General features: G+C 39.3%; 1 protein-coding gene across 7 annotated transcripts in view; it reads left to right on the top strand.

The window, feature by feature from the left end:
• Positions 1-26988, top strand: part of ZNF423 (zinc finger protein 423) — a 314186-nt gene that overhangs the window by 279515 nt on the left and 7683 nt on the right. For 6 of the 7 annotated variants that reach the window (XM_067550701.1, XM_067550661.1, XM_067550670.1 and 3 more), the window contains 2 exons: positions 5366-5497; positions 7481-7596. In XM_067550701.1, coding sequence (XP_067406802.1) covers positions 5366-5497; positions 7481-7596 — 248 coding nt within the window. Of the gene's footprint in view, positions 1-5365; positions 5498-7480; positions 7597-26988 lie in introns of those variants that run through there. The other variant, XR_010920299.1, reaches the window with a different exon arrangement.

Below are 26988 nucleotides of genomic sequence, written 5' to 3'. Positions count from 1 at the left end.
GAAGACACTTGGGAGAAAAGACATGGGTTCCATCTCACCAGAAAGATATTGGGAAACATTCTCTGGGGGTTTAAAGAAGGGCGCAACTATATCCTCCTGGATTAATTAGGAAAATATAAATGAGAAATATAGCCCAGCCGTTTTGTACAGTAAGAAGCTTTTGTAAGTAACAAATGGTGGTGAAGTAACAGCATTCCGCATGTCTGCCATTGTAGTAACAATCACATCTGAACGTTCGTCAGCACACTTTTTCCTGCTTGTGACCCTGTTTTGCTTGTAGTTTAAATGCTTATTTGCTCAGAATTTGGTTCTACGTTCATCTTTGTAGCTTTCAATGACAAATCAATAGTAAAACGGTGCCATCCATCTAGAATGAAATTATTAGTTTCCTCAGACTGCTTCTACAGTCTTTGTTTGCTAATGGGCTTTCTTTATTATCAGATCTTGTTTCATTTAGTTGTTTTCCTAGTCTGTTTATAGTCACCTACTAAACAACATCATGGGGTAAACTGCTTTGATTGTTTGTTTGTTTGTTTTAAATAGTGCTTTGCTTGGAAACAAATGGTGTAAACAACAGTTTCTGCCATTTCTTAGTTTATTTCCATGTGTTTATTCTAATCTCTATTTATTTTTACTATAATTAAAGCACCTCTTACAGGACCCCATGTAATTTTACCAGATTTATGACATAGCACACTAATGTTTTGTTACACTGCATTTCAGTATATCAAAATTCATTAAAAGTGTAGGTAAATCCAGGATGTATGCACTTCACTATAGCAAGAGTATTCCCCTTAACCTTAATTTGCTGCAATGAAGCAGAAATCATAGTGTTTTTTAAAAGAGTTACAGTATGGGAATTACATACTGCTATCAAGAATGAGTGTCAGATTGTCTTAAGTTTCTTCACAACTTGGTCTGGGACTATTTTATTTTCTTCCATAAGGGAAGATTTTGTTTTATTAAATCAAGTTGCAGAAAAAAGGTTTAGCTAACAGTAAAGACAATGCCTCTTTATTGTTCAAATCTCTCATTTGTTATTGGTTTGATAACATGTCATTGCATGACAGTGTTAATGCACTGTTTTATATTGCCATTAATATAGTTATAATTAGAAATACAGCTGATACAGTACATGGGTTTAATACAGCATTATTAATTATATGGCATCCTCGCCAGGAGGCTGCTATTGTCAGTTCTCTTAGAGGCTCAGAGACTCATTGTAATATATATTAGATGCACATTGCTGCAACAGAAATAGCTTTATGGAGAAGCAAATCCCCACTATAAAATGGGCAGAATGACAATGTAAGTGCTATTAAGTGTCCTATCAGCATATTTAAAACTATCATGTAAATGCGTTTGAACTTAAGAACAATAAGCGGTGTGCTTCACCACTGCAGTTCAACTGAGTCGGTGCAACCCACTAATCCTCACTAACAGACAGTAAATTATGTACCTAAAAAATTATACAAATGCCTGCCTTTGACATCAGTGGGCACCACCCAGGTTTCACCTTCAGGATTCAGATAATCAGCTCTCATTCCTACTGGCTTCCCTCAAGACCAGTATGGAAATAAGTATGTGTCTGCCAGGGATCAAATGCTTTTGGAGACAAAAGTAGGTACTGAGAACATTACAGGATACTATCATCTCCCCATGATACTTTTACACAAAGCACTCTCTTCCTCTTTTGGCCTGACATAGTTTCAGCCTGACAGAATCCAGCAGGCCTGCTTGTTTTAAACAAGAGCACGTCCCTATTATTTTTTTGAGAAATGAAGTGTAAAATTAATGCTTATTATTCTGAGCTTGGGAGGGGGGGGAAGGAAAGAAACCTTAGAATCTTGTTTGCAATGTGTTGCTTGTTTAGTGTTAAAATCAATAGATCCACACACAGATACACTTAAGGAGAAATGGGAGATCTAGCACATCAAGCAGTAAAAATCTGCATTTTATTTTACAATTGAGAAGGGCTGCATAATTCACTTGAGTTATGTGGGACTGTCTTATGGATGCATGTCATGTTTAAAAAAATGGAATAATAATGAGAAAAATGATTGTATTTTCTTTTACTACAGCCCAATACCACATGCTTGAATGGAGTGTTAGCTGTCAGACACTGCATTGTCACCATGAAACTGCCTCACATGTTCCTATGTGATCTTACATAATTCAAGAAAGTTATTCTCCAAAGATACACCTGTATCTTTATGCATACTCTGTGTTTCTATGTAAAATTCTGTGATTAAAATGCCATAGAGAGAGTGATTGTAGCAACAATTCTCTCTATATCTTTGTGCATTTTTATAGTTTGGATACACATGCATGAACAGAGAAACGTTTGTCGTGCTAACCATGGTACTTTCTCTCCTTCCACCCCCCCCTTTTTTCTTCCTGGATGGTTTTATAGACACAAGAAATATATAATGGACTCCTGTGGGAGTGGAATAAAAACCCCACCGGTGAGGAGAAGGCCCTATAATTCAGAAGTGGATTTGCAAATCAAAAGGTCTTGCCTCGAGTGGGATAAACTTCCAGATCTGCAGGAACCTATTATGTTTTATTATATTTCATTCCAGTTTTAGTTTGTTATGGGTTTAACCATGTAAAATACTGCAGGGATCAGCCAAGAAAATATGCAATCAGTGTTACCTAATTAAACATATGAAGACCCAGAGAATATAATTTCACTCTCAGATTGAATATTACATATATTTCTCATTTTTAATTTTGCTGAAATTATAGGTATTTAGCCGCAAAGGAAACATTTTTCTAATCAGTGCTCACTCAGGACCATATGCCGTATATGAATTACAGGTGAATGGGTTTCTGAATAATACAGTACATGGAAGTTAGAAAGTGAATGTCAAACATGATTTCTCTGATTTACTGTTTGAAGGAATTCATTTTATTACCATAATATCAGCTTCATACTCTACATGTTTATTATATACTGCATTGTCATTGTTCACAGCTATTTGGTTAAGGGTTCTACAGCATCTCCATCACAAAACCATCTCTGTCTTTTGTTTCCCATGGGGATTATTACTAAACCATGCAAATTTGCACAGGATTGAAACTTGGCACACAAGAGTCTCTTCTAGGAAGTCGGATTGGATAATACAGGAGATTGGGGGAAAGGAAGTTTTTAAAACATATTTATACTTAAAGGCTAAATATCTGCCTATCTTTGGTGGCTGTCCAGATCGGAAGTTATTAAATTTTAACTATTCCATCTCTTGGTTTTCACTGACTTGAGAATTTCTGGAGTAGTCACAATGGAGAGTTGAAGTCCTGGGTCTGTGTACTCTCACTTACGTTTTCTCTCCTCTCCTTTTTGTCTCTCTTTTCTGTTTTTACTTCCTTCCCACCCCACCTGTCTGTCTTTTTTCCCTTTTCCTTCAATCTGCCTCTTCTTTCTCCATGAAACATTCCAAAGAACAAGGATAGCATTTCCCCCCTCCACTCTAGACTGGCTATGCACATTGTGGGGACTCTTCTGCATATTCTGCAGTAATTTTATGAATAGAGGAGCACAGTACAGATCAGGGTAGAGAAATGTGCCCTACATATTAGAGGTGCCTGGCACCAGTAATCAGCATCCCCTCAGTGGGAGGAGCTATCCATTCATGCTTCAGTGATGCTGCCTCTTCTCCTGAAGCATTTCTTGTCACCAACATTCTGCTCTCTGCTCTGTATGTGTTACAGGCAGTGTGGGGAGCAGAGCACCAATTGTAAGTGCTTCAGGAGCTTACATCTATTTTGGAGCAGCGTGGACAGCTCCTAACACTGGCCCAGGCAGTAGCTCAATATTGCACAAGGCACCACTTACAGATTTTTTTAACATCCTCATTGTTAGTCGAGGGCCTTTTAAGGCACATGTGCTCTGGGAATTCTCTCCAGCTGCATGCCACCAACCATCCCTGCTGGCCCTGTTTTCAATAAAAAGCCAGGTTCTAATATGCAGGCTCTGTGTATGCCTGAGCTATAACAAGGGCATAATGGCTGCTCCATGTGCCTTCACTGTTAACAGTTCTACTGTTATTTAACTTGTTACTTTATAAGGGCTTTGAGAGACCTTAAGTTTCAACGGCCTTATGGAAAACAATAATTTTCCTCTATTCAGCCATTTTAAAGTTATAGAAAGGTAATATAAAAGCAATTATAAACAGAGATTTTCTGTGCTTTTTCTCAAATTATTTGAAGGATCCAAATGCATTTAGCAGAAGCTTAGTTCACAGTAGACTATAATCACTTATTGCTATTTTGGAACTAAAAATGTAAATGAGATGAAATTTTGAGATGAAGATATAAAGTAGTGCATATCTCATAGGCCAGAGCTTGCTTTTTTTAAATACATTTTCATGAGAATTTCAGATATAATGTCCTAATAGGGAAGACAAATTTCTAGCAGGTATTTACAAAAAACACCTACGAAAATAATGGGCATATTTACTGGCATGCACAAAACAGGTATTGTGTACATACCTTCTCCACACACACCCACACCCCCCTCATGCAGGTTACTTCATGTGCATTTATGGGAGCCTTTTGAAATGTTGTTCCAATATCTCACAATATTCTGCAGTCCTAACTGCACAAAAGACCAAAAATGATAACTCAATGTATTAGTTAATATGCCGGTAAAATAATAATAGTAAATATTTTTCTGTTAATAAACTAGAATTTAAGGAGATTTTAAAAATAGGTCCTGTGTATCAACACATCTCCATGAAAGATGTTTTCAAAACAAATATATATGTGAAAGGGAAATTCAGTTTAAGAATGCCATTTAAATACCATTAATAGTCTCACTTCAACCTGAAAAAGGCAGTAAATATAAAATGAAGGCTGACAAATAGCCCAGTATTCCTGCTATTCCTTGATACTTTTCTGTTCTCCTCCTATAAATTTGCAATGTAATCTGAGGTGAAGATGGGATGTTAGTCTGCTTTTGGTGGTGTTGGATGAACTCATGCTGTTAAATTTGTTTTAAATGCTGTTTGAGTATTTAATAATATATATCGAGAGCAACGATGTCCTGCCTATGTGGTAAGATGCAAGGTGCAGAGGTACAATATTGTCACAAGCCTGTGAAAAGGAGTATATGTTACTGGTGGTTTGATCACAGCATCACTTTCATCACAGCTGAAAATAAATGCCCCTAAATTTGACTTGCGGCTGTACACCTGAATGCATTGTACAAGTGACTGTGTATGCTTTTGTAATGGGGACACAGAAATTGTAATGTCTTTGGGTCCTTGAAGCTGTGCAATACAGCACTACCATTTCTAGCAGACTACTGCATTTCAGACACTAATCTGCTGTGTCACTAACAAGTTGTATCATTTGAACCTTGCAGAGGAAGGCATCAATCATGAGTGCAAGCTGTGTAACCAGATGTTTGACTCTCCAGCAAAGCTTCTGTGTCACCTGATTGAGCACAGCTTTGAGGGGATGGGAGGCACATTCAAATGTCCTGTTTGTTTCACAGGTAAGACAGTAAGACCTAGACAAGCCTCAGTGTGCATGGCTTGATCCAGAAATGACACACAGGGGATTTTTAAAATACAGTATTCTATTCCTTGAGAAAAAATACTCTGCTTGGAAATGTTTAAAATATCATCAGTCTAAAACTGGAGCTAGCAATAAAGAATAGCACTGTGATTTTTTTGATACCATGTGGTGCTCCCTAAACTCAAGAAGCTCGGCATTACCACTGATAATTACATTAAAATTAAATTTGTTTGGTAGAAGATGTGATACATTTCTAAATACAGTTCTTGCGAGGCAAGGACCTGCTTTGGCAACCCCTCACTCATGTGAGTGGTCTTTATATACCTAAGTAGCCTAGTCAATTCTCAGTGCAAATACTCATATAAGTAAAGGATTGCTAAGATCAAGCCCTAAAAGTGTATAGTATTGACAACTGCTCTATTCATGTTTTTCATTCTAAGACCAGAATCTGCCCTCAGATGCATATGCCCAGGTCCTCTTTTTCAATGTAGAGCACATACTTAAAATCTTGCTGTTTATCCATCCTTTGTAGTTAACCTTGAGATGTCTCTGCAAAGCACATTTGGATGGTCTTGGTTAAAGCGACTGGCAGTAGGATCTGGTGTTCTACAGGCTTTTAAAAATTGCAATTAAGATACTGGTTTTGCAAAATGTTAAAGTAATGCTCGATGTTTACATGCTGTTTGGCTTTCATTTCCTAGAAGTGTGTGACTGTGAGTTAAGTAAAAATAAAGGGCTGAATCATGAGGGGCTCTCGGCACTGGCAGTTCCCCTTAACGTCATTGCAAGTTGCAGGAACTCATGACCTCTCGGGATTTGATCTGCTGTTTGAGAGGCTGCAGTATGTGGTTTTGTACTTAAATTTGTCCTTTTCTGGCTATGTTTACACTACAAGCTAGCGGTGTGACTCTCCACTCATGTACATGTACTCACGCTAGCTCTCATCGAGCTAGCACAAGTATAAATAGTAGTGTAGCTGTGGTAGCTAAGCCATGCCGGGTATGTGCCCGCTAGTTCCAGGCAGGTTTGTAGTCTGCATGGCTAAGCTATGCCTCCACTGTGCATGCTGCCACAGTTACACTGCTGTTTATGCCTGTAATAGCTGAATAAGATACACACAAGTACATGTACATGAGCAGGGGAATCACACCCCTAGCTAGTAGTGTAGATGTAGCCTTTGAGACCTGCTATGAAATAAATCCTTAATAGTATTTCTTTAAATTCAATTAGGAAGAAGCTACTTTTGCATATTGCATAAGTCTAGAACCCATAAACATTGATCTAAAATGAGATGTGAAGTAGGCTGAGAAATTATTTTAACCAAATAAATCATAAACTCAGCATGCTTCATTTCCAAACTCTAGCTGACAGAATTACTTTCAGTTCAAAATTATAAAAGCGCGTAGATGTATTTATGGTGTTAAATGTTATTCTTCTAGTCTATATGGACAAGATAGATACACAGGATTATCTTTGCAACAAACTATACCTTCAGGTTCACACTTCATTTGTAGTCTGTCAGAAATGTTGCATTGGCCACACATCTTCTAGATTAACCCCCTATTGGTTTCTACTGGTCCAATTCTCCTGCATTATAAATAAATCTCATGCATTTATGATTGCCTTACAGCTCCCTCCAAAAGAGATGACACCCTGTCTTTGATTGTGCAGTTGGGTTCATCCAATTACCAATGGAGAGCAGTGACTTTATGGTGGAATATAAAAAAATCTATATGATATTTAGGGTCTATTATAACTAAGATAAACATCATCCTTTAAAACCTAAATTATTAGTATTGTACACTCTTGCAGGATAATTGTACTGAAACAAAAATATCAATGGTTTATTGATAAATATCACTGGAGCTTTTAGGATTACAGCCATAATAAATGTGCAGCAAAAGTAGGGGGGAAGTTACCTACAGCAAACTTAACCTCTGATTACGCTGTATTATTTCAGTTTTTGTACAGGCAAATAAACTGCAGCAGCATATCTTTGCAGTCCATGGGCAGGAGGATAAAATTTACGACTGTTCCCAGTGCCCACAGAAGTTCTTCTTTCAGACAGAACTTCAGGTATGTTTTTTAAATTAGTAAATACAAACCGACAGCAATTATTTTGTTTCCATGTAATAATCCTCTCATCACTGCACAGCTTTTAGAACATTTCTTTAACCAATGCATAGCCATTGTTTTCCCTCCCACTTTGCAACAGCAGCAAATTCTCCTAGTCTATCTTTCTCTCTCCCTCTGGGTCCTATCAGGAGAAAGGGATTTCTGAGCATGGCTGGCATAAAATAAGACAAGACAGATATCATGATTCTTTATGAGTATTTCTCTTGACAGTAGCATTGCTACATACTGACATGTCTACATCAAGCACTATGTAAATGATTTCTATTTCTCTATTAATAATTTAGAGAATGATTAACATACAAAAACTAAACTAACGTTATGACATCCCCCCTTCCCCACTGTTAAGTAAAAAGTAAAGGGACTATACCCGTTTAGGTACAAGAGCAAAATGTATGTGCTACTTGAACGCAGAATTCTAATCAGACCAGCTCCAGCCCCAGCCCCAGAGGCATGGTAGTGTGTAGCAGATTGTTAAAACTAGGCACTACAGTCCATTTCACTCCTGGCATAAGTGAACACAATTCCATTGATTTCAGCCTTCCCAAAGTGTGTGTGAGGGGTCCTGCATTCCTGACTCCATGCATGCAGACGGAAGCATGCACTGCACTTTTTCAAAAGGCTGCTCTGATCCAGATTCCCCTGGCACTCCTAGAGGAAATAGGTCTGCCTCAGGCACAAGGACTCTGGGAGCTCCCTCACAGGCAATTGCATCCCTCCTGCTGCGACTGCGGGCATTGGCTGAAGAGATACAGTTTGGCACTCAACGTTGGAAGAGTTCTCAGGAGAAGCGTTGGGAGTCATAGAAATGTAGGTCTGGAAGGGACCTTGAGAGGTCATCAAGTCCAGCCCCCTGCTCTGAGGCAGGACCAAGTCAACTTAAACTATCCCTGACAGATGTTTGTCTAACCTGTTCTTAAAAACCTTCAATAATGGGGACTCCACAACCTCTCTTGGAAGCCTAGTCCAAATCTTAACTACCCTTACAGTTAGAAAGTTTTTCCTAATATCTAACCCAAATCTCTCTTGCTACAGATTAAGCTTATTACTTCTTCTTCTACTTTCAATGAACACAGAACAATTGATCACTGATCTCCTTAACATATTTGAAGACTGTTATCACATCCTCCCCTCAGTCTTCTTTTCTCAAGACTACCTAGTTTTTTAAATCTTTCCTCCATAGGTCAGGTTAGTTTTCAGTCAATTATGCTTAAAATTAAGTTTTGACCTTCAGTGTTAAACCCATTAAAATGCAGAGACCCAGCCATACTACTGTAACTTTGTGTTAATCTAACAGCAGAAGCCCTACCTATCTAATTATCACATAAGAAAATTGAATACCAGAGCTTTAACTTTTAAACAGACACACAGAGTTTCTCACTCTGGTCTTCATCATCATACATATTTTACCTGTTTAGCACTTCTGCCAAAATACTGCTACTGTCCCCTGGTAAATGTAATCTTTTTATAGAATGATACTGTATGCCTCATTTAAATCTATTAGCTTTATAAACCATGATTTACTTAAACTTTGGAGGGTTTTTATTTATCTTGCTGAATTCCCAAGCTGCTGCCTCTTGTGTCGTGCTGTCATGCAGTGGAAGGATGGTTGATCTTTTCACTTTGTTGATTTTATATTTTTTCTCCCAGGGGAACCTCTTCTTTCCCGGGTTCTAGCAACCTCATTTACATAAGTGTACAAAAGTTTTAACTACACCTTAATATTGTAATAAAGTAAGCAGATTTTGTTTTTGTGATTTCTCACTGTGTTTAGGTTTTCGGAAGACAATACTGACTCAGAGAGCAAGCTTGGATTTTTCCTCCCCTTTTTCTTTTAAAGTGGTCTTTGGTCAAAATGCCAGCACAATTAAAATGGATGGAGTGGATTCCTAGGTCACCGCATTAACCTTTTAAATCAGATGGTCAAATACAGAGAACCTTGTTAAATTATAGTCCTAACGACCGACTGCTTTTTGCAATTAAACATTTTAATTACATAGTGTTCAAATTCTGAAGTGTTGTGCATAGCAAAATCCATGCAAATAGCAGCTTTCGTCAGATAAATTTAAATTATAATTGTAATTTTCCAGTTTTTATTCAGGATTTGTATGCATTTAAAATTCCTGTGTTCATAATAATTATACAAGTAATTTCAAATGGTGTTGGCTGAATGAAAATTCAATGTTTAACTGCACAGTTTTACTCATGAATTTAGTGGTGACTCAGATTAGAGTGTTTACTTGAAGTAGGGGGTTTTATTAATTGAAATAACTGAGCCAAGCAAGGCACAGAGTGTGTGAATAAATTAGTTAGGAAGACTTGAACTAGTAACCTTATTTGGGATGATAAACTCATCAGTTGCTTATTTGTAGGTTGCTTGTTCTAAATTTCTCGGGTGTTTATTAAATTTTTATCTGTTAGTTGAGTAATGAAGATTTAGTATTATTTAGTGAGCCAGTTGTTCAGCTGCTATTAACAATTTAATCTGCATAGACCTTTTAGTTTCTTAGCACTGTAGTTTTGCCTTTATGTTAAAGTCAAACAGTTAGCTTGACAAATCTGATTTTTCGATTCTAATCTTGCTTCTCCACTGGTGTAAATTAGGAATAACTCATTTTAAGTCAAAATCAGAGCTGTTTTTTTTTTGCTTTATTTATTTGTATTTTTAAGGGAAACCACTGACATATGTAAAAGTCTTAATTTTATATTTTATGAGGAAACATTTTCCATTTGTGCCCCTTAGCGTTAGAGAAGGGGCAGCAAGAAAAAGGGGGGAGAGTGGGGAGAAGGGCATATATTGGGAGACAAAATTAATTAATTTTGGAAATGTTGTGGCATGCCATAAATTGGTTCTGCAGATGTGTGAATGTTTTTAAGCAGATTCTTTAGGTATAGTTTGACATAAAGGGGAATGTCTGGACCATGTTAGAAAGGAAATTGCCATTTTAAATTCACATTTCAATAGTTGGGAGAAAATTCAAGCTGCTGCATCAGTAGCATGGCATTTTTCAAAAAATCCCTTTCATTTCTAAATTAATGGTTGTATTTTAACACATGAGCTTTGAAGTTGCAGGTAGTCAGGTGGAGCCAGAAAGACAGGATCTTGTTCTCTATTACACTGATGTAATGCCAGAGTAACTTCATTGACACCAGTGTAACAAAGAATAGAATTTGGTCCTGCTGGTTTAATTTGCTGCATTTCCGCCATAAAAAGGAAAACATTGTGATATGTTGTGTGTAAAGAGTCCCACATAAGAGAGGGTAGATGTAAAACAGTGGAACATGCCATTCTAGGTGGACAATAATCATGAAAGAAAATAGCAGTTCTATGGTTATACTGTGCATTTTGCAGCAAATTAGTGCAATATTATACATCCTGAACACTCAGGATGATAGTTAGTCAAGCTTTGACATCTATGAATGTGATGAAAGTCTTATGCCATGTCAATATTTTTTCCATTTAATGACATTTAATAGAAGTAAATTTACACATAACATATAATACTTTAAGTCTATAGTACTTCACTCTGCCTTCTGAAATTTATTTAATGAAACAAATGTAGACTTATCTCAGGAGTTAAATGAAAATTGAATTTAGCCTTATTCATACTACAAAGAGATGAAAGAAGCCTTTGTGAAACAGAGGATGATCTCTAGGACCTATATTACAAACTAATCATTAGCTGCTGAGTGTGCCTTTAATGTACTGCCCTGCTGAAGCTGAAATAGTGTACAGCACAGCCATACTTTGGAAATGAACTAGTGAAAGTACTTTGCCCACTGAAATGTTCGTCATTAGACTTATACTGAAGAAGGGAAACCTGCCAAGTTAGAAGACAGACTGAAATCATGACACGTTGCGTGTTGATAGTTGAACTTGTGTTGTTAAACAGAGTTGCGAAATCTAAATTCTTAATGGCTTGCATTAAGAATTGCATTAAGCAAATTGTGACTGAATAGTGTTTTTAGAGGAAACTCAATGAGGGTTTTCATCTGTGCTCTTTGCCCTACTGTTTTTCCAAGGAGTCGTGGCATAACCAATAGAATATTTGTATTTAAAGGATTAATTCCTGCTGTTTGCTTGTGTGCTGCTAATCATACTGTTTCCTTCTAAATGATTCCAACTGATGAAAACTAAAGCAAGAGATATAATAAACAACGCACAAATAATCCAGGTACTGAGAGAACAAAGTACCTGCCATTTCCTTCCTAGTGCAGGTGTTCAGGTGTTTTATTGCCAGCTAGGAAGGAAATGCTTTCCCTTCTGTTTAGATCTGAAGATAAGTCAAATCACTGAATAAAGGGAGCTTCACTGGACGATTTAGCTGTAATTTTAAGTGCCAAGTTTCTTTAAATGGCGACATATCAAAAGGAAAGAGAATGTCATGGCTCATTGGCTAGCATCACCATTTGTTTTTTTCCCTTTTCAGTATATATCAAAAGATGCAGATTTAAGCCATGAACTGGCAAAAATTGCCACACACAAGCTGCGCTCATTACATTAACAATGATTTGTCACTAATGTTCTCTAAGGGCTTGATCCAATGCCCATCAAAGTCATTGGGAGCCTTTCCATTGATTTCAGTGGGCTTTGATTAGGTCTTAAAACTGCTTCTTTAAAGGGGAAAAATAATCTGTCTTTTGATATATAATGAAGGGTAGTATCAGTTTAATATTCGATATGTCCTTCAGAGAAGGGATATATCCTGCCCCTGTTAGTGGATCTACTTGATCTAATAAATTTCCGATTCCTATGGTGGTAATAATCTTGGGCTCGATTGTGGCTTAGTCTAACTGGGCCAGATAGGGGAGTAAGCCCAGCTGTACAGCCACATCATATTTCCTCCGATTGTGGCTCTGGGTACAGCAGGAGATCAGGGTGAGGAGTGAAGGGAAGTCATGGCTCTGCCCCACTCCAGCAACCATTGGAGCTGGCTGGGTTTCAATGGAGGACCATGCTGCACCCTGAAAGGAACTGCAGCAAAGTTCTGCTGCCCTCCAGAGCAAGAGGGCAGGAATTGAGTTTCTCTGAAGCCCATTTTCTTCCTTTAGGAGCATCACAGCTGCACCCTTCCCCCTTCTTAGGACTGAACCTAAAAGCTCAGCTTAGCCCTTAATAATGTAAGTTACAAAATCTAGGATCTGTTCCCTGCTTTATCATTTGACTCTATGTCCTTGTGCATTTAATGTCTCTGTTTCAGGTCTGGGAAATAGAGGTGATAGTAATTACCTACTTCCCAGTGCTGTGGTGAGGCTAAATTAAATGTTTTGTAAAATGCTATGATATCCTCTTCCAAACAGCCCTATATATGTGCAAACATTTCAGAAATTGTCACTAAAGCTCTCTGTTGTGTAAGTGATGTAAATCCAGGCCTAAGTTGTTTGAGGTTTCACAAAACATCTGGTTCAACTATGTTTACTCAAAAAATAAAAATAGACGCTGTCCTATATAGAACCTGAGCTGTGACTGTGGCAAAAAAGTAGTACTTTCTTTTATGATCCTTGTTTAGTGTTTTACAGTTTGTGCTTGGCTTAGATATTAAACCTCTTTCCAGAGACTCTTTCTGGAAACAATGCATAATAAACTTTCTAAATTTGATAGAAGGCATTAATTCATTCAGCTCATAATTTTGATGTTTTATCAAGTGAGATGTGTGTTTCTTTAAAACACAAGTCCCATCTTTGCCTTTCAGCTATTGATGGGCTCTCTAGGACCTATCAATTCATACATTTTCCCTGCTATCTGAATATCAGTCTTCCTCTAAAATCAGAAAAATGAAGGAGTCAGTTCTCCAGCAGACCTGATTAGTGTTAAAACAAGTTGATTAGAGTATGTGCTTAGAGCATTGTTAATGTTCAATCATTATTAGTTATAAAACTAATAAATTACAAGAAAAACAAAATCTGTTCCAGTCATATCACTGGGTTTCAGTCAGATAATTATAACTAACAATAATTAAAAATTAAAAGAGCTTTAAGCACATAGCCATCATACTTAGTGAATCTGATTGCACATCCTTTATGTGCAAAAAAGGATGTTCTGCTTGTGGTATACTTTCATGATTGGAAAGAAAACTGTTGTTGGGTCTCTGGTTTTCAGAATGTAGATATACTCTCAACTGAGGAGGAATATGCTCCAAATTCTTATCGGTGAAGTTCATCATTAATTACCAAATTTAAGAAATATGGGCACGAGCTATTCAGGAATATATTTATTGGCTCTGTACCAACTAATATGTAGCTTTTATATTAGTAGTCACCTGGCATGGCATCTGGAGTCTATTCGTAATTCTGAAACCAAGAGTGCTTTGCCACTACGCCCCTCATTGTGGCTTGGCAATGTGCTTTTGTCGTGGAACAAGACATTAAACTTCTGTGTGCACATCTATTGCCAAGAAAGTAACCTGCGCTGAAGGTGATGGACTGACTTGACATGTTTCGGGAAAACATTGACATCCATACACTGTTTGCCTATACGTTATTTAATGCATCTGTCCTGCTTGCTGGTGCTATTTGTGCTGCCAATACAGTCTGTCTTTCAGATATCAGTGAGAGAGGAGGCCTGGCTTTGTGTCTTAGAATAAAACCTCATATCCCTGCTTCTAGTTCTCCTCCAAAATCTGCTGATTTGGTCTCTGTTCCTTTGTTCTCACTCCGTACAGTGTATTGATAATCAAGCAGGCATCATTGGGTGCCACTGCAACTCCAGGGATAGGGGATAGAGAGTCTAACTTACTTCTGCTTTGGTCTCTGAGATGGCAGCTTTGATTTCTTTTATCACTTGAACGGTAACGTCTTAGGAAAATGAATGCACAGAGCAGTAAATAATTATAACATCTAAGAACCGAAATAGATGCCTAATGACCTCTCTGGCAATAGAAGGGGCCAATGGCAAGGATTCTTAGAACAAACAGATCATTTATTGCCTGTTTATTGTCCTTGCCCCCTTCTAGCTGTGAATAGAGAAGGTTGCAGAGATCTTGAATTGTCTTGTGTCTAGATGTGGTTAAGAGACACAACATTTATCCTTTAGTTTCTCAAAGAAGATTCTGATCAGTATCTGAGCAGGATCACTGCATCTTCATCATACAGCATTTCCTGTGTTATTTCTGCAAGATACAGTATGAGCTCTCAGGGTAACAAAGATTCACCTGAGACTGAGCTTGGAAATGACTGGTATTTCAGCAGTCTGTTCTGTACCATAAAAAATCCCTCTGCTTCAAATACTGTTCATGCTGTTGTGTGACTCACCCTGGCTAACAAAGGGTACATAAGTTCACATTAGCATGTGCAGAATACCCAGTCAGGTGAAAGCCACTGGTTGAGTCATTAATGCACTGAAGTGCACCCAAGTGTCAACATGTGTGATCAAGTGTAAGGAGGCATGTAGTTCCAATGTGGCAGTGCTGGCAGAGGGCAGGGACTTCCTACAGTAGAGATGGCACTTGGAACTGCTGGTCAGACTGCCCATCTAAACCCAGTGTTGCCTGTCATCTATGCCCTAAGGCAAGGGTCCAACCAACTTTTGAGCAGGCACCATGCCATCCTAACAGATGGCCATGAGTGTAAGCAGCCAAGAGACAATGTATATGCATCAATTGTATTTAGTGAAAGCACAATCTCTAGTCAGAAACGTCCAAATTACTATTTATTCTGAGCTCAGATGCCTTTAGTTAAAGGGATATGGAACAGCAAATCTAACTCTGAGCTAAATTAATTTATATATGTTGCAAAGTAAACCCTATGATAGACAAGTGTGTGTGTGGTTATATATATTTGCACATGCACGCACACACACAAATGTGTTGAATACATTATCCAGTTCAAGGGCTCTATCATGATATTCACAATCCACCCTGACAGTGACCCTATGTACCTGAGAGATCTCCTTTCCCTCTGTGATCATGGCCTCCCATGATAGGTGTGTTCCACTAGAACTCTGAAACTGCCAACCAATGGGAGAGGCACAGGAGCTCTGGAGAGAGAATTTGCACAAGAGCTGGACCTAGACTATATAACTTACTGCCACAAGAGAGGATAGTGTCCATGGACCTAAACGCTTCAAGAACTAAGTGCAAAATTAGTCTCTCTGCTTGGTTTTCCTCACAAACACACATGCCCTTTACCAATACAACAGTGATGGAGACCATGTGCTTACCTAGATAGATATACAAGAGTTTGTGTGTGTAATCATCTAGGTCAGAAAAAGAATAATATGATTAATGGAAAAGCCTCTTCTTTTATTTTTAAATCTTTGTTTACCCCAAAAAATATAATTGATGTACACCTGACAGTTCTGTCAATTCTGTCAATTCTGTATTCATATCAGTGGAATAAAGATCCATTCATAGTGTTTGAAAATAAATAAATAAATCAGGCATGTTTCACTTCCATGTATACTAATGTCTTCCCATCTTGTTGGAATTAGAGTACATCGGACTGCTTGACTATTAAATATCCATTCATGACCAAATGGAGGTGGCCCATGAGAAGTGGATTTTTTTTTTTTTTTTAGAAGACCAGATTGCACTCTCTGGTCTGGCAATAACAATTACTAATGACATTTAGAGAGAAATTAACTATGAGAAATGTGAAGTGGCATTTCAGTGGTGCCAGTCAGTAACATTGCATTAGAACTCACAGGAGGGAGGAGAAAGAGTTTATGGATGGAAAATTAATTTTGTTATGTCAATAATTAACCAACACCTTTTCTTCACTTTTTATCACTCTGTCACAAATTACAAGTGTGACAGCAGATGAATGAAATGGTACTTTAAAAGCCGTGCTCCTAGAGACAGTTTCACAAGCATGTGTTTCATTCCATTTGGTTCAACAATGAATGATAGAATTGGAATCAGATTGACTGGGGAGGAAGAAAGAACTAGCTCTTGGATCTATAGTGACAAATATTATCAGTCATCATCATCTGTACCAGTATTTTTCAAACTTTTTGAGCTGAGCCTCCCCTTTGAGTTACAATTTTTGGTTGCGCCCCTCTCCCCCAACCTAGACAAAAATAGACACAATTACCTTTCCCTCCCACTCAGGTTTTCAAGGTGTGGGAAGGCATGTGTGACAGTCTTTGGGGGCAGAGGCTGCTGGGAGTGGAAATCGGCATGGCCGCAGCAGATGTTGACACTGACCCACAGGTTGGGTGGCTTGCTGAGGTGAGTGGGGGTGGAGGTGACATTTGCGCCCTGCCATGCAGGGCCGTTGCCACTCACCACCCTGAACATTCCTCGGTGCCCCACTATTTGAAAACCTCTGATCTATATAAATAACCATGTAGTTCTGCAGAACCTTCTGTCTGCAGATCTCAAAAATGTTTTACAAACACATATATATTAAGCATCTCAGCACGTTTCTTAGGTTGGTGTTATCCCCATTTTACAAACAAGGGTTGAAATTAAGTCTCTTTCCCAAATCCATTGAGGAATTATTTTGGCAGAGCTTGACATAGACCCAGATCCTTTAATTCTTAGGCCTGTACATTAATCACAAGGCCATCATCTCTTTCTGTGGGTCAAATAATATCTGCCTCTGCATAGATGTGCTAGGATGGGGAGAGTCACAGGAAGCCCCTTTTCCTGCCTTCACCCATCCTCGCACATTCACACAAGAAACACCCATTGTCCATAGCGGGGCTGTGTGATAGGTGCAAGTGAGGTTGTGGGGATGACAGCTGGCAGAAGCTGCTGGTGAGGGAACTAGTGTGATGAGAACATGGGAAACAGCACTGTCAGGAGAGCACTCTGAAGAAGCATTGGCTAGTTCATTTGAACGGGTAGCAAGGCCTGGTGCTCAGTGCTCTCCCTCCAGTGCCCAGGAGCTAGTATGCCTTAGAGATGCATAATGCTTCCTGGTACTGATGCTCAGGCAGTGCATCTCCTCCCCCTTCCCAGCATGAGGTGCTTCATAAGAGGCATACTTTAGTCCTAGACTGTATTTCAAGTAGCAAATTCTTAAGACCTGCTTCTTCTAATACTTCTAATAAAACTAAGCAACTTTTTTTCCCCCAGGAAATTCTCCCCCTGTGTCTATACTTCTCTCGATCCAGTGGGGGAAAGAAAATGAAATATCTAACAAAGCCACTGCTGTGATTTTCTGTAGCTTTTCTTGCAGCTGTAACAAATAGTGTGTGGTCTGATAGTTGATTAGCTCTGCTCCCTCCTGTAGGTGTCGCCATAGTTAAAAAAATGATGTGGGGTTTTTAAAGGATCATGGAGTTGTGCATTTGAAGGGGCAGACCAATCATATAATTTAAGGAACTAGTGGAGCTTGTTCCACCTCTCTGGTTTAAATGGCTCATGGAAACTGGTGTGTAGAATGCTTTTGAAAGTGCAGTCTCTTCATTTGCTTGCTGCTAGAGCAAAACTAGGTTGCTTGTCCAGACATAACAATATATGCCTGAGTGTTTTCACAAGAAACGTCTAGATCATTAAATATAATAGGTCTCAGCTGCAGTTTTGATCACTGAAGCATGCACACAATTCATCACAGCAAATTAGGTACGTCTTTGTAACTTATCTTTCTGCAATTTGCTGGCACTTTTGGAGAACTGAAACTTATATTGTATGTGCTGCAGAAGCCATTTCAGATAAAATATGCTGTGTTTATTGTAGGAGAACAAGGATTCATTAATAACAAAAACATGGAGCATTCTGTGTTTCTGTTCTAGCATCTTGCAGAACCAGCAGTAGTACCAGCAGAGATCCCTGGCCACATTCATTATTTATCTATTTTAGTGAATTTCTTGTCTGCAGTAAAAGAGATGTAAGCTTGAACATATCAGATTGTTTGTGCCAAGACCTATACTATAACCGTATCAGGAACCTGAGGCATCCTTCGTTCTAAATCATTACACAGGCCATTTATCTGATTGGCTTTTGTCTTGTCTGGCTTGCTAAAATGTTGCTTGTTCTTTAAAATGCTCAATTTAACCTTTTTAGAAAGAAAATAAACTTATTTTTATTTTATGTATTTATTTATTTTGCAAAGTGAACCAAAACCAAACCTTACTTCAGTGGAAATAGGCATTCCAAAGCCTCACAGGTATTGAAAAGCATTCACTTTATTTCTAGAAGAGGACAGATGCTGGTGGACTTGGAATTGCATTTTATTGGATTCATCAGTATCAGTCACTAGTTAATCTGTGTGCAGATGGATATATTTGTAATAGTTAACAAGAATGTATCCTCTGGATTTTTTACACTAGGTTGCAGACCAGCAATATTTGAACTTCTGGTTTGGGTTTGTTTTTTGTCTTGTTTTTTTGTCTTTTTTTTTTCCTTTTTTTCCAGGTGAGATGAGGGAAATATTGGGTGTTTTCATAATTGCAGGAATTTCCTATGTATAATAAGGTTCTTGGTGTTTAAATATACAGATATGTTGCTGACTTAAAAGCAAGATAGCAAAATATTCCAGAAGAAATTCCCAGTACTGCTGCAGGAAAAAATAAACATCTCAATCTCAACATAGCTAAACCCCAGTGGATTCAGAGAATCCTTTTCAGTGGCCAGATGAATTTAACTATGTGTATGAGACTGATACCCGCGTACCTAGATATTTGAATCTAATGTCAGCCACCCTCTAATTGTTCTTTTTGTATGTTTCCAATTTAATTTCAGGTTAATAGTTAACAGTACAGCAAATTAAACCTCCACCTCCCAAAATTAAAAGAAGTACTACTATGCTACAGTAGAATCCACTATGTGGTATCTTCAGGGTTTGGGATTTCATTTAAATCTGAAATTTATATTCAAGAGAAATAAATTATTTGATTTTAAAAACAGCTGGAGCTGAGGCTCTATATTATTTTTCCCAGTAAGATAACACATTTATGGCAACCTTCTTGTTTATCCCAACAAGCTTTGAAAATAATGTGTGTGTTATAGCTTTGAGACCTAAACTTGACACAGATTTGAGTCAGTCTGATATTTCCTAATATTGTGACTTTCATGTGGATTTCAGATACCTTTACAATTAGAAGATATTGTAAAAAGGTTGCATTTAAAAATTAAAAGGCTTTGAGTATATCTCTGCACTGTCAATCAAAAGACTTGGGTTTGAATCCTAGGCTCTGGCTCTCCAGGCTTTTGTGACATGGCACGGCTATGGGAATAACATATTCATCCCTGGATGCTGGTCCGAGAAGACAAGAAAGGAGTATCCTTGCCTTGTATCACATTGCTTAGCAGTGGTTTGAGCACACACTTTGCATGTATGAGGCTGTGGGTTCAATCCCCACCACCTCTAGTTTGTCCTGCTCTGAGCAGGGGGTTGGACTCGATGATCTCTTGAGGTCCCTTCCAGCTCTATGATTCTATGATCTATGAACCTCACTATCTGATTTAAAGAGCACAGACTGGCTTCTATGAGAGTCCTATCCAGTCCTCATTGTTTGAAAGGATGGTGGCTATAGTATAGGGCACCATAGTGAGAAGTGTGAAGCAGGCATGGTGGGAGGTCAGGAAGAAGGGTATGGATAGGGTTACAGAGAACAAATGAAGGTGGAGCAGTTAAAAACTTGCTCAGTAACTCACTCTTCTTTGAGAGGTGTCCCTATGGATGCTCCACTCTAGGTGTGTCTGCTCCCCGGCGCTGCTGATCAGAGAAATCTGGTAGCAGTCAGTCCCACTCACACATGCGCTGCTCCCCGCCTGACAGGAGGGCAGCCAGCATGCACGGGCATACCCTCCTCAGTTCCTTCACAACCGCCCCTGGCTAGAGATGGAGCTAATAGCTGTCCATTCACGGATCATTAATTCTCTTAGAATTGCTAATTTTGTTTCTTTTGAAGATCCTTTACTTTCTTTACTCATTTGTATTTATTTTGGCTGTGCCTAAAAACAAAGAAAGGAGAAATACAAGAGCAGAAAAGACTGTCTTCCACAACCCCTTGGGGGAGGTTGACTCCCCTGGACAAGGGTATGCTCGGCTCCCCTGGCTTCAAAAATGTACCTCGGTTGCAAGGAACCAATCCCGGTGACTAATGGACACTCACGGGTTCGCTGCCTGGGAGAAGAACACATTCCACAGATGTGTGGATTGTGTCAACAACTGAAGCCCACGTCTAGGAAAGAGAGAGAACTGAGGCTTAAACTCCTACTTGATACTCAGCCCTCCACCTCCAAGATGCATATTCCCACATCTCAGTCATACTGAACCACAGGCGCTATCTCAGGTTCACGCTAGACCAAAGCCACTACTAATACAGAGTGCTCCTTTTCGGCCTGTTTTCGGCCTCCAGAGTATTCTCCAAGGTCCTCTCAGTGGTGGCGGCCCACCTACGCTCCCAAGGCATCATGATTTATCCTTACCTGGATGATTGCCTTCTGACGACTCAATCCTTCGCAAACGCCCAAAGACCACATTGTACCGGTTTCAAAACCTGGGCCTACAAGTCAATGAACAGAAATCGACATTCACACCAGTACAGAGGCTATGAATCATAGGAGCCAAACTTGACTCAATTCGGGCAAGGGTATTCCTCCCACACCACAGATTTCTCAGTCTCTCCACATTGATAGAGACAGTACAGTCAAACCCCCAAACTTCAGTCAGACATTGCCGTCAGCTCCTGGGACACGTGGCTGTGGGCTACGTGATAGCTCATGCTAGGCTACACGTGAGATGCCTCCAAGCAAGGTTTAGTTTGGCTTACAGACCAAACAGAGACAGCCTAAACAAATTACTATCGCCCTAGGGGGTCAGGCAATCCTTGGACTGGAGGAAAGATCTGGTAAATGTTTGTGCAGGAATCTTGTTCACTCATCCTTCCCGCATTGTTACTCCTGACTCCCTATGCATCTCTTGGAGGATGGGGGTGTGCATCTCAGTGGCTCCGTGATACAGGGCAAATAGTCAACAAGGCATTTGGCATGCCTTCACATCAACCTGCTCGAACTCAGAACATTCAGAAATGCATGTGCTCACTTTCTGCCGCTGATGAAAGGCACACACACAAGAGTCATGACTGACGTGGCCTGCCTGTATTACATAAACTGAAAAGCCAGGTCACATTGACTATGTGTGAAGCACTGAAACTATGGAGCTGGTGCATCTCCCACAATATATTAATATCGGCAGCCTACTTATTGGGGATACACAACACAACAGCGGACAGTCTGAGCCGCAGATTCACTCACAACTACGAATGGGAGTTAGATTTGATAGTACTCCATGGCATACTTTGACTATGTGGGACTCCAGTGTTAGAGCTGTTCACCACTTACCAGAACAGAAAATGTCCACAGTATTGTTTCAGGGCAGGAATTGGATGTCACTCCATAGAGGATACACTCTTCCTCCCATGGGACGAAGGCCTCCTGTGTGCCTTTCCCCCATTCCCTCTATTACTGAAAGTCCTGCTGAAAATAAAAAGAGAGAAAGCAACCATCATACTGATTGCCCCTACCTGGCCCAGTCAGATGTGGTATCCTGACCTGTTACAGCTGGCACTGTGTCCACCCCATCAATGACTCTCCTGATCACTTGGTGCCTTTGATCCCAAGCCTCATCAGGATAATAGGGAAGCTATCCGCCATACGCTCGATGTAAGGAGAGTCTTAGCCTTCTATTTGGACAGGACAAGAGCATTCAGAGAATCCCCGAGCTTTTTCCTCTCCATTGTAGATAGGTCAAAAGGTACAGTGATGTCAGCTCAGAGGCTGTCTAAGTGGGTCTCAAACTGTGTTGTTACCACGTGTGTAATTCAACACTCCCATTGTCTATATGCACACACTCTATGGGGTCGGTCTCCTTGTCTGTTTCCTTTTCCAAGGGTATCCCTATATCAGAAATCTACAGAGCAGCATCTATGCACACCTTTGCAGAACACTATGCCATTCTGTGGGATTCAGCTGCAGGTGCCAAATTTGGAGCCATAGTACTATCATCCATATCAGACTCGACACCGAAGTCCCAGCCTCGAGTGGTGGGAACTGCTTGGGAGTCACCTACAGTGGAGCACCCGTAGGGACACTACACGAAGAAGAAGAAGAAGAAGTTGTTACTCATCTTGTGCAGTAACAATGCTTCTTCAAGATGTGTGTCCATGTGGGTGCTCCACGACCCACCCTCCCTTCTACTTTGGAGTTCTAGTATTGACTCTGCGGTAGAGAAAGAACCGCGCAGGGATTGCCTTCACGCACAGCCTAGCCTCGTGGCAGGCGGGGACCAGCACATGCTTGGGCGTGACGGACTGCTACCAAAGTTCTCTGATGAGTAGCGCGGAGGTGCAGACATATCTACAGTGGAGCTCCCATAGGGATACACATCTCAAAGAACCATTGTTACTGCACAAGGCAAGTAACTTCATCTTTTACCTGGGTTTGTATTTAGCCAATGGAGTTGTTTCAAACATTGATGATTTTGCCACCAAAGCACTGTCAGTATTTCCATATTAACCATTTATTTTCTGGGCGTTTTAATATACCCATAGACATACTGCCTCTCCAGGTTAAAACTGGACCCCAGTCTCAGGCATCAGGTTGCATCCCAGAGCAATACACTTTTTTAAAAATAACTTTAAGTAGTTTGAAAGTGTTCACAAAATATACTGATAAAATACTGTTTGTTAATAAATACTTGGGTGTCACAAAATGAATTTGGAGAGATCGTTCTGTGTGATGTTTGGAACTGGGTGGGAAACAGAAAAGTAGAAATAGTACAGCAAACATACTTTGTTTGAAGATTGTGCTTACTCTACAGTGTCTGGTATCCTTAAACAAAAATGGTATGAGAATGTTTATTATACAGACTCGGTGCATATGTGCAGTGACCGGATTTATACAATATACTGTAAAGGACTGATAAGTAACAACTTACTCTGTCTCTGCAAGTTTCAAAATTAATGGAATGCTTAGCAATATACTGTATGGTATATTCTTAACCAAAGCAATATTGTTGTAACATCTCCAAAGAATATAAATCATTTTAAATAGAGAATACACAACTGGAATTTGGATATAAACGCAGATATACTTTCCTGTTCCTCACACCTGCTTTGAGCTTATTGTGTCAGTAGTGATTGGTTTTTAAAATAAAGTGGCTACCATGATTAGGAGTCAGCATTTCCTAAGAGTAACACACCACCATGGTAACTTGACAGTGTTCTTGGAAAATTGGACTTTTTCAGAGCTGCAATTGTACATGGCTTTTGTGCCATCTTGTCACACATTCCATCAAGATGATATCTCATCACTGTTTTGTCTTGTGGTGTCTTGGTGGAGACATCTTCTCTAAGATATTTTGGCCCCATTATTAAACACACAGGACCAAGTCCTGCTTGCCTTATTCACACAAGCATCCCTTTTGAGTTCATTTGTCTGAATTAGGCAAGTAGAATGACGATCACAACAATTATGATCGTAGGTTTCTATATCCAACCTGTACATACATAGTGGAGAGGCATATAAAGTGCTTTATAGACAGCAGCCTTGTTATTTTGTAGCATGTAGACTGTTTTATAAGGGGCAGTTTATATCCCTAACTACATGTGCCCTTTGGAGTTAAAAACCTGCAATTGTACTTATCTGTAATAACGGATCCAATATATCCAAGATGACACATCACTGACAAGATATTCCATCAAATGGGAGGCTGATATAACAAATACCTGCATACCAAATTACATGGATTCATGTTTATCTGCCTTCAAGAAAAATGTATTCATGATCCAAGTCAATACAGTCTGTAATAATAATATTCCATTAGCTGGAGATTTAATTTAATTGCTGCTTTTAAAAAAGTTGCAGATGAAGGAACTGTGATGTTTTATAGCCTGGGCATAAGTGGACATAACTCTTTTGACGTCAGTGCTGTTTCACTGGCTTGTTCCAGTGCTGAATTTGTCCCAGTGAGCCAAATTCTGCAGTCCTCATTCAGACAAAATTGCCATTGACACGAATGAGGATATCACCTGAATGAAAAATGTCAAATTTGTCCCTTTAACATAGTTTGTGACCAAATATACTAAATGTATTAAAACTCACAGTTGAAGATGAAACGTTGTTCCTTATCCTCACCTTCAGCCAAGCTGTACCTAAGATTTGCAGCAAATAACCTTCATAAAATCAACTGCTGATCAGTGACGCCTACAATACCCAGGAACAACTGGGGAGGTTAAGGATACAGTTGTAGGTTCAGTGTTGAATTTCCTGGTTTTTGCTTGTTTCTATTCCCATAAAAGTGTACCGCAGCACAGCTATGCATTTCTCTATGTCTGTGCTTTTGTCTATTTGTCTGTGCATTTCAACTGATGAGTTTAAAATGTTCTGCATAGAGTGTTTTCCCCTGCTATGAGTGTGGGCTTAGTTTGTGGACAGTCGGGGGGGCATTGCCCCCCCCCCCAACTGCAAGCCTCGGGCAGGCACAGAATTTGCCCTCCCACATGTGGCCCCATTGGCCTGACTGGAGCTGCACCCTCCTAAATATAGAAGTCAAACGATGCATATGGGCTATAAGTATTTTTAAAATAAAAGGAGTATATGAGCACTGGTCTCAACTCAGTCCTAGATTACAGACCAAGTCACAGAATTACTGCATGTTTGTAAAGATGATGCCAGTCCTCAAAGAAATGAACAATTAACAGGCTCAAGCAATGTAATTTACCTTAGATCACAGAGGCATTAACAAGATATGCTTCAGATAGGCTTCAAATGAATCAACAAAGCTATGATTCATCGTGACATATTTTGGCAAATAATAGCTAATAAGGATTCCAGGAAAATAGTTCCCTCCTCACAAATGAGTTTGAAACACTTTGCTATCCAGAGCTGAACCCGTAAATGGATAAATAGAAATCAGCACTGGGACTGCCACTGAAATCTTTGGCATAATGCAGTGAGAAGTGTTGTGAGTGTCTGTCTGTATCTGTGACATTTTTAAGATTAATGCACGGCCTCAATATAGTAGAAAAGCTTTGAATTAAGATTTTGGCTTCATTAGTACAATTTTAGAGGCTGGTTTCCTGTATCAAAACCAAACAAGCAAACCAGGCACGTACGGCTGTGTGTTTAGTAGATGAACTTCTGTGCAGGCGCAGTAGCTGATTATTACAATGTGTGCAGTGATGTGTGCCCACGTAGCTGAGATCAGAAGCCAGCTCTTTGTATGCATAAGTATTCCTGAGAACTTCAAACACTGGTGAGTAGGAGGCATCAACAACTCCCCAAGAAAATTCTGGACTGTCCAATTTGAGGTTAAAGGGCCAACTATTGTCAACAGAACAGTGTGTTGGGATTCTGCATTCCCTTTTCGACACTTTGGATAAATAAAATCTCCAGTATTCAGTCAGATGGAAATGATGGGGAGGGGAGAGTAAGTGTAGGAGTTCTAAAAATACTCCATTTTCATGTGCTTCTGACAATAGTAATTAAATTTGTACGCCTCCCTTTACATTTAAGTGTAAAGTTCTTCCTTCAGCTTATTTTGATCTTCTGCATGGCAAACTGTAGAACTACAAATCACAAAGATATTGGCAAATTTGCATTTGTGAGTAAAATTCTCAGGGGCACAGAGTCCCTACGGGAGGGGTATTATTAGCTCCCTTGTTTCATTGGGTGCCTGAGTGAATCATAGTGTGTTTACGGCTAGTCTCTCGAACAGAAGGCTCTGATTATCTGTTCATAGTGTATTCTCAAGTGGTCTTTATTTCCAAAGTGCTGTGGTAGAGAAATTTCCCCCTGGGCTTTAGTTTACATTTTCACAACAGCATTTTATCCAGTGTTTTTCTAGGGAGCACATATACTTTTTGGTGAAATATTTAATGGAATATGTGAGACTGAGCCAGGTTCCAACAAGTATTTGAAGGAATTAATTTCTGATTGTTTCATGCTGCTTTATTTTGAACTTCCAGAGAATAAAACTTATGGGTGACAACTTTAGGAAGAAGGGATTCCACTATATTGTTTAGTTCTATGTGGAAGGTTGAAAATGTGATAGGAGAGGTGTCCAAAGTCTTATTAGTTACACACAATCTGGATTGGAAATTTTTGAAATCCGTAAATCACTTAATGTAATTGTGAGTAAAATGCTGTAACGGGGGAAATATCAAACATCACAGAGCAAGTAATATGTGACGAGAAAATGGAAAATGTCAATAAAATGCAAGAACATTAAATTACAGCAAAATGAAAAGCGGGGTGAATATAGAGGTAAAGCAGGATAGATAGTGAGGTAAAGACCCACGACTGAGACAAATGCACACAGGCTGTTCAGGCACAAAACAAACATTATATAAAAGTTACTTCTTTCTGTTTTCTTTTAAGATTTTTAAAAACCAGTGTTACGTGCTGTTAAAATCCTCATAAGAGGTAGTTATATCAAATGTAG

The sequence above is a fragment of the Emydura macquarii genome, unplaced genomic scaffold (assembly GCF_026122565.2).
Source record: "Emydura macquarii macquarii isolate MOO-44397 ecotype Brisbane River unplaced genomic scaffold, CSIRO-AGI_Emac_v2 contig_295, whole genome shotgun sequence".
Taxonomy (NCBI): domain Eukaryota; kingdom Metazoa; phylum Chordata; order Testudines; family Chelidae; genus Emydura; species Emydura macquarii.
Note: the sequence above shows the minus strand (reverse complement) of the source record. Positions and strands in the feature narration are given on the sequence as shown.